This window comes from Cheilinus undulatus, linkage group 21 (assembly GCF_018320785.1).
Source record: "Cheilinus undulatus linkage group 21, ASM1832078v1, whole genome shotgun sequence".
Lineage (NCBI taxonomy): Eukaryota > Metazoa > Chordata > Actinopteri > Labriformes > Labridae > Cheilinus > Cheilinus undulatus.
In genome coordinates this window covers 13716821-13729032 of record NC_054885.1, presented here as the reverse complement: position 1 = coordinate 13729032, position 12212 = coordinate 13716821, and the positions used below count along the sequence as shown (strand labels likewise).

The 12212-nt window shown below is 39.3% G+C and overlaps 1 protein-coding gene across 1 annotated transcript in view; it reads right to left on the bottom strand.

Annotated features, from left to right (window-relative positions):
* The window catches only part of grin2aa (glutamate receptor, ionotropic, N-methyl D-aspartate 2A, a), a 275736-nt gene that overhangs the window by 48883 nt on the left and 214641 nt on the right, over positions 1-12212 (bottom strand). The window contains exons 7-11 of the mRNA XM_041778235.1: positions 10833-11035; positions 4545-4716; positions 1625-1778; positions 587-712; positions 230-459 (exon numbers count right to left, since the gene is read on the bottom strand). Of these exons, the coding sequence (XP_041634169.1) occupies positions 230-459; positions 587-712; positions 1625-1778; positions 4545-4716; positions 10833-11035 (885 nt within the window). The remainder of the gene's footprint in view (positions 1-229; positions 460-586; positions 713-1624; positions 1779-4544; positions 4717-10832; positions 11036-12212) is intronic.

The following is a 12212-nucleotide window of genomic DNA, read 5'->3' as shown; positions in this document are numbered from 1 at the left end:
TCAGCATTAATGCAAGCAGGAATTAATGAGAAGAACATTATATTTAAATGCACTGTTGTGTTGAGAGAAAGAGCCGTGACTGGCTGTTGGAGCTAGGAGGCAATACTTAGGATCAGCTGGTCATTAGCTGGCTGGGCATATGACTACTGAGACTAACTTCCCTTCTGATAAACAACATTTAGCCAGTAAACCTGCAAGAAGTATATTTTGAAAATTGTTTATCCATTACCTTATTATCAGAGAGACCTGTGACTTGGTCGACAAACTCCTCCTGGATCATGAAGGCAGCCAGGTTGGCAGTGTAGGAAGCCAGAAAGATCACAGCAAAGAAGGCCCACACGGACACTATGAACTTGCTAGTGGTTCCTTTTGGGTTTTGCACTGGCACAGAGTTGTTGAAGACCAGACCCCAAAGCAGCCAGACGGCTTTGCCCATGGTGAAGGAAGGGCCATGAGGGTCTGAGGAGAAGAGCAGAGAGAGAAAAAGAAGTGATTTAGAGAAAGACAAACCAGGAGATATGGGACATGCTAGTTTTAGGATGTGCATTGTTTTCAGAGTAAGACAGGGCTTCATGTGCGTGCTTACCTTTCCCCTGTGCCAAGTTTCTGTTGAAGCCAAGAGGACTGATGTACTCAAACATGAACACGGCCATTGCAGTCACCAGTAAGAGCATCACAAACATCATCACCCACACTGATGCACTGAATGGCTCTGAAGGGAAGAAAAGAGAAATAAAGAGGGCACAGATTAAGTATTAACACATGTTAGATTAAATTTTTATATCTTACACATCACTTTTCTGATTCATGCTCGCTTACTTTCTATCTTTCCATGAACTGGATGAATAAATCAATCATATGCAAAGTATAAACTGCATGGATAACAAGCTGACTCCTGCATGTTTGCACGCCCCCCCCCCCTTTTCTTACACGCAGACATGCTTGCAGTCGCACGGGCGCACTTTCCCATTTGACAGGGTGAGGAGGCGTACGGTATAGGAAGCCCTGGTGTCAGCAGTCCTGTCCTCCCTCTGAGCTCACAGCGCTACCGCAGAGATTAAATCCTGCTCTAATGTATGGGAGAGCAGCACTGGCACAGGGCCGTGCACCTTGTGTGTTTGCGCTGGCAAGCAGCCATTTTGGGGTCTTCCCGCTAAGCCTTTATAATTGCCACTTTCACAGCAGTAAATGCATGCTGCAGACATGTCAGAGTGTGTACTTGTTTGTGTCTGTGTGCGTCTGAGTAAGTGGTTTCCTGTTTGTCTGTGCAGGAGCTAAGATGTCGATGAAGCGCCTCACATCAAATGGACGTGACTGAGCAGCTGTAGCAGGGATATCCATGGTCAGTCAGGTTAAAATCCCGAGTTTAAGTCCCTCTCAAGTAAGTGAGTCATTGTGATAGGAAGCAAGAGTCGAGCTAAATCCCCCCCGATGAAAGAGAAAGTATTGACAGCTGTGTATCAGGACTGAATTGTGTTGTCAGCTTTGTATCTCAGTGAACACACCAAAGACAAATATCATCCTCTATCCTGGACTCACACACTGGAAAAGCAAACAAATGCATCCTCCTCTCCCTCTCCCCAAAGTCCGACAACAAAGCAAACAGCTGCTCTGTGACAGTTACCGAGAAAGGCTGACGGGGAGACGGTTCCATTGCTACGGGAGACCATGACGCTGATCCCGGTTTCCACGAACGGGACGGAGAAATCGATGACCTCAGAACGCTCCTCATTGATCGTCAGAGATCCGACGGCCATGACGGCTTTCTTATAGACCACCTGCAGAGGGCGAAGGCAAAGAAAGAGGAAGAAATAAGAAGAGGAAAACAGACATTATAGAGTGAAAAATCTACACACAGCTGAATCCAGGAGAATATTACTAACTCTATATCAATAAAGTTTTTTTAGGTTAATTGGCTAAGGCAGCCTCTTAATCAATACGTTTACAGGGAATTACTTCTAAATAAGATGAATGCCAGATGAACTTTAACTGAGTGAATAAAGTTCTGTCATAAAAAATATAGACAGAAATAAAGTTTACAGGCCTCAAATGAACTCCAGGATGCTACCTACTGCTAATTAAAGATATGCAAAGGAGTTCTCTGCAGGAGTAGCTGAGATCTGTTTACTTTCTGAGCTTTTATGGTTGGTGCCAAAGCCTCACAGCTGAAGCCAAACATTTGCAATGTCTGTACTTGAAGCTTTTGGAACACAAGGTGCAGGGAAATCCTGTCTTTCAAAGACTTCTAATGTCCTCTCAGCCAGGGCTTGGATTACCAAGTATAAGGGTACTACAAACTAGAAGTGATACTACTAACAAAGTGCAATTTACCCTTATTAAGCCACATCCAAGACAAGGGACTACAGCTCAGCAAATTAAATGCCTTTTGAGTTTAACTCTATATTTGGGCCATTTTAGCCTCAGCCAGGCATGCATTGTGCAACTGAGGCTGCTTCTGACCTGATTTTTGAGTTACACAACTGAAGTCTGAATAAGTTTCAGTTTAACATGGGAATGTAAACTTCATGCAATAATAGAGACCAACATATGGGTAGCATGTACATAACAGATGTCTTGACTTCCTGAGATTGACTTGCTGTTCATTTCAATATTATTCCATTATTTCTTTTGCTTCTACCATGGGCGAGTATATTAGGAAATTAGAGGTTTTATGTTTTCTAGATAGGATCTTTGGTGTCATATAACAACCTGAGCATGTGCTGTTGAATTGCAAAGATGCACTAGAGAGGTCAGTACATTTTACTGCCAAATGATTCTTATTGTGAAATGACAAAGCTGAAAACAAGAAACAAGATGTTTCCCACTTACAGATTTAAAATAGGAAGACAAAAACCAAAAATGTGCCCTTTTAAAAAATCCATTATTAAATTTAAGAAGCCAAAACAGGATAAATGAAAAACAAATAGTTATGTCATTTTCATTTGTAGACTGAAAAATAACATAACTACCTTTTTTCACTATTAAATATTAAAAAAAAAAAAAAATTCAAATCATTTGTCTGTCTTGATTTCTGTTTGATATTAAATTGAGGGGAAAAAAATTGTTGTATCCTCATTTTTTTTCTTTCTTTCTTTTTTTTTTTGGATTGGGGGTGTCTCATAATTAAAATTTCCAATCACTCATCCTCCCTTGAGATAAACATATTTTTCAAAAATGAACTGTTTCTCAGATACTAATTTTTGTTTGAAAAGATGAAAATAAAACAAAAAGAAATGAACTACAAACTGCAATTAAAATGATAAATGAAATAGAAGAATGAGATACAGCAATCAAAAACAATGCTAAGCTGCGATCAAATAACGAGAAACCGAAAACAAAGACGAGAAACTGCAATGAAAAAATGACAAACTTAAATCAACAAACGAGAAGCAATAAACCATAGAAAAAAATTAGAAACGTATCAAAAAATGGCAAATCAAAATCAAAAAACATGAAATGAGGGACAAAAAGAAGAAAAATGCTATCAAAACATAAACAACTGATAAAGAAAATTAGAAAGGAGACCAAAAAACAAGCAAAAACACACAAAAAACTGCAATAAAAAATGGCAAATTAAAATTTAAAAATGGGGAATGAGACAACAAAGGCAAAACTGCAGCAAAATATGACTAACTGAAATCAGTTATAAGGAACAAGAAACAAAAACAAATAGAAACCACAAGAAACTGCAATAAAAGACAGACTGAATCCCAAAAAGAGAAAGGAGATCCAAAAAAACAAGAAACTGCAATAAAAAACTGACAAACTGAAATAATAAATGAAAAACACAACTATGAAACACATATAAAACAACAAAGAAAGCGCAATTTAAAAAATGACAAACTTAAATAACTGAGAAAGAGAAATAAAAAAATCGGAAAAAAAACAAAACAGAAATTTAACAATGAGAAACTGTTATCAAAAAATGAAAAACTAAGCTGAATGATAAAAAAATGCAATCAAGTAATTTCAAACTGAAATAAAAAAGAAACAGAAAACAAAAAATGATAATTTGTATATAATTTATTTTTATATTTAATTGATAATAGAAAACAATTCAATAAAACAGTTCGCTATCCCATTTTTTCAATTCAAAAACAAAAATCTTTTTTAATGTATCTTTTTTTATTCCCTAATTCAATATCAAACTGCCTTTGTGGCGACACTTTTTCCCATGTTTTTCATTCATATTTTTAAACAGCATTTGGGGAACAGCTTTATTCTTGAATTTAGGCTTTCTCATCTCAAAATTAAAATTTGTTGGCTGTACAGTGCCACCCACTAGAGAGGGAGTGATTTGTTACTAGAGTGTGCTTTGTGTGTAAGTCTCTGCTGAGACAGAGCATGTGCAACTGGTTGACTTTTGCTTGGGTTGCTGAAATGTACTAGGAACTGAAAAAAACAAAGAGATTGATGTTCACCCATATTGAGCCACATCCAACCCATTCTTTCTTTTATAGTTAAATGTATTAATTTATACCTGAAACACACTGGTTATTAAAGCTTGGGTTCATAATTGATGTCCATACATGGTGTTTTCTTACCTCTCCCACCATCCCATTCCAGACATTGTTGATCTTCTTGCCATGCTTGCCATTGGTTACCAGGTACAGGTCATAGGTGAACTTAACGTACTTTGCAATCTTCTTCAGAATATCAATGCAGAAGCCTTTACAGCACTTCTTGATGTATGTCCCACCAGCCTCTGTTGTATTGCTGAAAAACACACAAAAAGCACACAACATCAGCAAGGAGTGAAAGTGTACCATATAGAGCATCAGACATCTTCTGATATAAAACAAACAGAAGACTTCTGGGTAATCTCCCTCCCAGTGACAAAAATGCTTTACTCTTCGTTCTATTCCACTTGTAAAATGCACCAATGCTCAGATGTCACCCTGGGACTATTTCACCTTTAAGTTCAAGTTGTTCTATTCAGGAATGACATCAGAAGACTTGAAAAATATGTTCCTTCTACCTCCCTGTCTCTCCGGAGAAGGAGGTTTATGACGGCACTGCATCTGCAAGCCCTGCACCATCTGTGGAGCTGAAATGTGAGAGCAGCAGAGTTCAGGCTCGTATGAGAGCGCACATCAACTCGCAGCCACCTGGGACTCTCATTTACCTTTCAGATATGTGCTAATTAGGAGAATCTAACCTCGTCCTTTTGTTTAACAACAACCTATGCACAAAGTTGACAAATGGAGAGGAAGAAACTCCACCCGTCCAGTCGTGACTCTGCAGTTACATTAAACTCTGAAACTTTTGCAGAACTCTGTGATGTTGGAAAACATTAGCTGATTCTTGCTCTGAGTGAGAACTCCTGTATCACCCCTAGAGTCACCACCAATCTGTCAAACGTATGCCATCTAAAGTGGAATACTTTCCTCTTTTCTGACTTGAATCAAGTTTACTTTTTGTAGTTCTCATAAGAGAGAAGATCTTTTTCTAAAGAGCCAGGCACTGATCTGTTAGGTAGTAGGGAATTACTTTTTTTAGAATGTTGTCCTGGCACATTGGATGATTGTATACCATTAAAAGCACGTTAATTATTCTAAAAGCTAATAGCGCTACCTTAAAGTGAATCTAATTTACATCTAAACCATTTCAAAAATACTTCTTGTCGGTGAAATCTGGCAAAATGTACATGTTTTGTTTCCTGAATATTCTAAAACAGAAGCTCAAGGACGAGGTCAGACCACACATCTGAGGTATGAGTATAGCCTGATCTGGCAGGCATAGGTTTTAAGATGTGTAAACCCTTAGAGTCCATCATCTTACCCTGTGTATTATAATACAGTGAATTAAAACCAAGCGTAGGCAGATTGCCTATTAAGCAGGTGCCTGGGGTGTCCTGCTCCAAGGTCACCACACATATAGTAATGTATGAGGTATACATCTGAAAAGCATCCAGTGAATAAGAATTGTATTTTGCATTTAAGTGGCCAGGAGTGAATAAAATAGCAGCAAAATCGATTTTGACTGCCCAAAACGTCCTGGGGAGCACCCCTGTCCCCAACAACAAGCTCCAAATGCCTAAAAAGGAACAAAGTGGCTTAATATCAAGCAAATTCTAGTACAGTAGATCCTTACAAACATAAGAAAAGAATGATTTGGCAGACTATTATTTATGGTAAATGGTATGCAATAAATAAAATGTATGACTTGGGATATGTTTCATTATTAAAAAACACGTCTGGCCAAGAGATAAGTTAAATATGAAGATATGGAGAATTTTTGTTATGATGCTCTTATAAGAGCTGATGGAGTAGTGTTGAGTATTTCTTTTTAATATTTGGGGATGTCCTGTTTTTCTCCTATTTGAAAAGAGATGCTTCAAAATGCACTGCATGGACAAAAGTATTTGGCCACACCTGTTAATGCAAGTTTGATTGGAATTCAGGTGTTTGAATCAAACCTATTGTCACTGGTGTATAAAATCAAATCGTCAGAAATCGTTCTGAAAAGCTCAGTGACTTCAAGCGTGGTACTGTGATGTATGCTGCCTTTGCATTAAGATGGTTCATGAAATTTCATCCCGGCTGGATATCCCAGTCAACTGTAAGTGATACTATAAGAATGTGGAAGCGTTTAGGAACAACAGCAACTCAGATGTAAAGTGGAAGATAATGTAAAATCACAGAGTAGGGTCAACCACTGCTAAGGAGCATGGTGTGTCTACAAAGAGTTCTGAACTTCCACTGGCATTAATGTTAGGCACAAAAACCGTGAGGTGAGAGCTTCATGGAACGGGTTTTCATGGCCGAGCAGCTGCTCACATCACCAAGTCCAGTGCTAATGGTCAGATGGAGTGGTGTAAAGCACACTTTTCAGTGTGGAGCAGTTGAAACATGTTCTGTGGAGTGAAGAATCACGCTTCTAGGCCCTTTCCCCAGTGAAGGGCTATCTTAATGCTTCAGCATACAAGACAATGCTATGCTTCCAACTTTGTGGCAACAGCTGAGCGAAGGCCCTTTTCTATTCCAACAAGCTGTGCCTCAGTGCACGAAGCAAGGACTATAAAGACTTTTGTTGGGGCCTTTCACCCCTAGTAATGCATAGGAATAATGCTAGTGGTTTTCAGGCCCTTGGGACATCCACAGCACCACCAAGGGCTTGTGGCAACCCTATTTCCTCGCAGATGGCACCCAAGGCCATGCTTACTCACTTCATCCACGTCTTACTCTGCCCTTATAGTGTGGATTTTATTTTTTCAAAAGATTATTTCCCATGTCCAAGGTAATATGCAAGGACATCCAGAGCATGAAATGGGTTGTGTCAATCCCCCTTCCTGCCCAATGGTGCCCTAAAGTGGGCTTACTCACCATTGCCTGACATATTTTAGCCTAAATTTTTGTCCCAAACATGCCTAAAAGTTCTGCACAGTACTGTACTTAAATTGTACGGAATATTTCATGGAACCATGGAAGCATAAGAAAATAAAGATTAAACTATAATGAAAACTTGTGAAAAAACAGCACTTTATGCAGATGACATCATGATGTTTGTGATAGCATGGTGCCTGATCTATAAGCACCATCATTTAATCTAAAATTTGTTTCCTATAAATAAAGCCAAGGGATGGTTCAGGTTGTTTGTTTTTGCTTTGAATGCTTCATAATTCTAAATGTTGATAATATGATAATAATAATAATAATAATAATAATAATAATAATAGGTGTTTACCTTACTAGAAAAAGGTCAGTTTGGTATAGGGAGTGCTGGTGCAGGAAATGGATTCTGAAAGCTGAATTTGTGGCTGGTTCCGCTGGTGGGGGTGATGACAGAGGAAGTGCACAGGCCAGAACTATGATAGCTGCAATCATGCACACTGTGTACCCATTTCAGCAGGCCACTGTACAGTTCAGAGAGTGAGAGCATGTGATGTTATGGAGGCTGTTTGTGAAGTTGCCAGGCCAACTTGATATAGAAACACTACAAGGCCCGAGGGGTCTCCAGAGAGGGCGTCGCGGGGTATATGTGTGCGTTAGCTTGAGTGTTGCTTGTTCTTAGGCTCAGCCTGGATGAGTGAATTTGTAGTTCTGCATGCATGGATAGGCCTCCATCCCTCAATCCGGCCTCTCCATCATTCCTCCCTCTTCCCTTCCCTTCATCCATCCTTCTTTTCTCCAAATGGACACTATGGATGCTTGAGTGGAAATTGCGCTGTGGGAGAGTTGAACGCATCTGAACGCACTGGCCTGTGAGTGAGTGGACATGTGGCAACAAGAGTGTATATGAGCTTGTATGTGTGTGGGTGCGTGTGTTTATTTTCCTCCTTGGAGATGCTTTATCCTCCGCCCTACTTCACAGTGATTCTGGATGAAAATCTCCGGTAGCCTCTTCCCTGGGACTCTATGATTGCTTAATCAGATCGGTCTGCCAGTGTGTCAGTGCAGTAGATACGGACCATTTCTGTATGCATCTATGTATCCCGCCTTAAGAATGACACAGTTTGTGTAGAGAACATGATAATCTTACTGTTAGTGTGTTCCTGAGTGTGTATTTCCCATTGCAGAGCCACAATATTAAATTATCTCCAAACCAATTACATGCTTTGACACAGCAACACTGATGCCACTCAGTGGCACACATACCCTAAGCCACTTCTACTGCGTGTGCACCCAAATTTGAGAAATACAATACAGCAAGAGGCTAGCAGTATTTGGGTGTTACAGAGAAAATTGGTAAGGAGGCGAGGAAAGTGCTGAGTGCAGCAGTTGCCTCCATTTTCAGGGGAAGAAAGAAGCTGCCGCATGGATCGCACAGTGCACCTCTTCCTATGCTCAGGGAGCGAGAGAGAGAGGAGTGTTGAAGGGAATATAGAACAAGATACTATCTGTGTCACCCTCTAACTACCAAATAACATTTTTTGCATTTTTTTTTATTTTTATTCATTCTCACGGAAAAGTTTGTCAATGATAGACTGCATCACAGGTAGACTAGAGTATATTAAAATCACTGTGTTGTATAGCCTAGAACTTCTACAGTTTTAAATCTTTAGATCTAACAATACTTAAGTACTAATGCAGAGTTCTTACTCATGTATACACATGTACCTTGTGGACCTTTCACCATTTGTAGAATAATGATTTTTTTGGGGGGGTAGGGCAAAATGTAGGGTTCAGTAAAATATGAGCTCCAAATAACTGATAGATGATCTAAAACTGAACTTGTTAACTTAATACAGTCTACTGTTTGCCAATGTCACTGCCTTCATCGTATTAGCGGCAAGCTAAATGTCGTGTTTTTGCTCAGTGTTGAGCAAACTGGGCAGGCAGGTTATTAAAAATGTTCAGAGTGATTTTTCACAAAGATATTGTAAATTTACCCACAGACTTCTTCCACTTTAGCTCTGACACAGAGACAAGTAGCCACACTCTGAAATCAAATGTATGGTAATGCCAGGGTGCAAGCTATTTGCTGGAGGGGTTGTCTTGGTGTCACTTAAGGCTAGTCTAGTGGAACAAATGTCTTTACCTGCTAAAAGTGGGGTATGACCCATATCTTGCTTGCCTTAAGTCATGGATGATTAAAAGATACTGGCTGGGGCTGGGTCTCTCTCAAAGCAGTGGCCAATAGTCCCTACTCTCTTCTGGTGACACAATCCACAATAAAAGCCTCTACTTCTTTATTATCATGGAATACTTTAATTTCAAAGAGTAATACCAGGAAGCACAAAAGACATCTAACCTCATATCACTCATAGAAATTAAATTGAATGAAACATGAAGTCTCAGAATGCAGAAAAAGTTTAATCTAATGCAAAATTAGCAATTCCAATATCTTGAAAATAAACCGTAAAATGCCCATTTAATTCCCTTCAGTTTTCTTAACCTCCTGGGACCTAAGCTTTTGTTTGGAATCCTTTTTAGGTTCTTCCATATTTGGGATAAGAAACATACGGTAAGTTAAAAGCTCAGCCTCAGGTATGGTGGAGTCATTTTTCTTGTAGTTTTGTGATAGATGAAACATGAACACATTTTCACTAAAACAATCTGAAATTCTGAATTTCTTGGAAATTTTCCTTTCCAAAATCCTCACAAATTCCCTAAAACCTCAAAAAACTTACCTTAATTGTCTGAGAAACCTTATGAACATTTTTTAACTGCCCCAAATGTTTCAGCAAAACTTATCATAAAGCCTAAATTCCAAAAAAAATTGTGAAAATACTTGAACATTTTCAAGCAAATTCCCCAAAATTTCAAGCAAATCCGCCCTAAATCAAATTCCAGAAAAATTTACAAATACATGTCCTGAAAATTCCACGAAAACGACAGAAAATTACTCATACATCCAAACAATTCTCTGAAATTCTTTTAGATTCATAAAAATTACATAATTACATAATTACATACAACTGTTTAAAAAGTCAAAGCAAATTCCCCCCAAAAAACTTCACACAAATTCCCTAAAATATCCAAACCTATTTTCGAAACTCCCACGAAAGTGACCCCAAAAAAATTAAGCAAATCTTCCCATAACTTCGAATGACAGTGAAGAAAAAGGATTATATGTATCCCAGATTTACATGCAAATACTTGAAAATTAGCAAGCAAAATTTCCAAAATTACAAACAAATTAGTTAAACTGTAAGGAACATTTCACACAATTACCTCAAATATTCCAACAGCAACATTATTGCCTTGCTGTAGGATAGCCAAAATTAAATGTCCCATATGTGCATGGTCTCAGGAGGATATATAAAAATGAAAAACACCTTTATTTTGAAATTCAGACATTCCTCTTTTTAAAAGACTTGTCACTTGACAAAGCTTGCTTGCTAGCTAGCTAGTTAGCTAACTAACTAAAATGGCAAGCGGCAGACTTACTCTTTGATGTGCTTCCTGCAGGGCACCGAGTTCCTCATGCAAGTACCCGTGAGCCTCTCCACGTCCTCAACAATGACAAAAGGTTTCTCCTCTAAGGTGACAATGGACAGGTGGTTGTCGTCCAGCTCAGCATCGCCGAAGGAGTTGAAGCGCGGCCACACTGGATACTTCAGTGTCAGGCTGCGATTTTCCAGTCTCCCCATCTAGAGGGAAGGATAGGAGCATGACAAGAGATGAGTGAAGCTCAACGACACTTTTTAGTTAGAGGAAACTAGAGGAGTAGAAAAAAGGAGGCTTCAATAAAAGGTGTGGCTCTCATCCAATACTTTACAATGAGTGAACGGATTGGGAGTCAGCATCTGCCTGAAGACACTTTCTGTTAAAGCTAATACTCAGCAAGACTGTTGCCCTGAGTTCTAACTGTTATTAGCAGGCAGGAAGAAGAAGTGGTGGGGGAAATTATATCCAGTGATACCAAAGAGAAATGCAGTGTGTTACTTTTCTTTACCTGTAACGGCTGTAACCTGTTGCCTTATAACTCAAAGCAGAAAGGAAGTGGAGAGGATTACAAATGTAGACACATGTTAACATTTCCTTTTCATGTAACATACAATGCTTTTTTTGGCACAAAGACACACAAACCAGTATACATGTTAACAGACCATAAATAATGTGACTGCCAGTACGACTGTAGGCACAAAATAACAGATTAAAAGCATGGTGGGTAGGGATGCATGACAGGATGCACACAGAGGGATATACAGTGAGGCTATAAATGCAAACATATATGAGAAAGAGAAAGGGAGTGTGGCGGCATGATAGCGCTGCAACTGTTAATAATTTAGAAAGTTTTCAGAGCTGTGATGTCACAGATTCCCCTATGGATGCTCTTTACCCGCCCACAGCTGTCTGCAAATGCACAAGAGCGAGCATGTGTGTGCTGTTGACGTGTGTTTGTGCAAGACGGGGGAGAGAAAGAGCGAGACAACGGCAGGCAGAAAGGCTTTGCTTGGCTTTCAATTATTAATGTTACAGGAGACAGAAAATGGCAAAACCTCGCTCTCACTCTTTCCCTCCATTTCAGAAGTCTTCCTCTCTTCTTTTCTTTTCTTCTTCTGCTGCTCTTTCTCTCTGGTGGCGCCTTACTCCACATGAAGACGGGAAAGTTTTGTTTGTTTTTCACACTCATTAACACACACAAGGCTAACATGTCTGTTGTTACACACTTCTGCACAATGACTGAAGTTGTCCACTGAGTTAGTCACTTCCCACTTGTGGCAAAGGGTGGTCTACAGCAAAAGGTGGTGTGCTGATTTTCATCAATGATCATCATCACAGACCGTTTATTTAAGACACCAGCTCTTTCAGAACAGAATTACA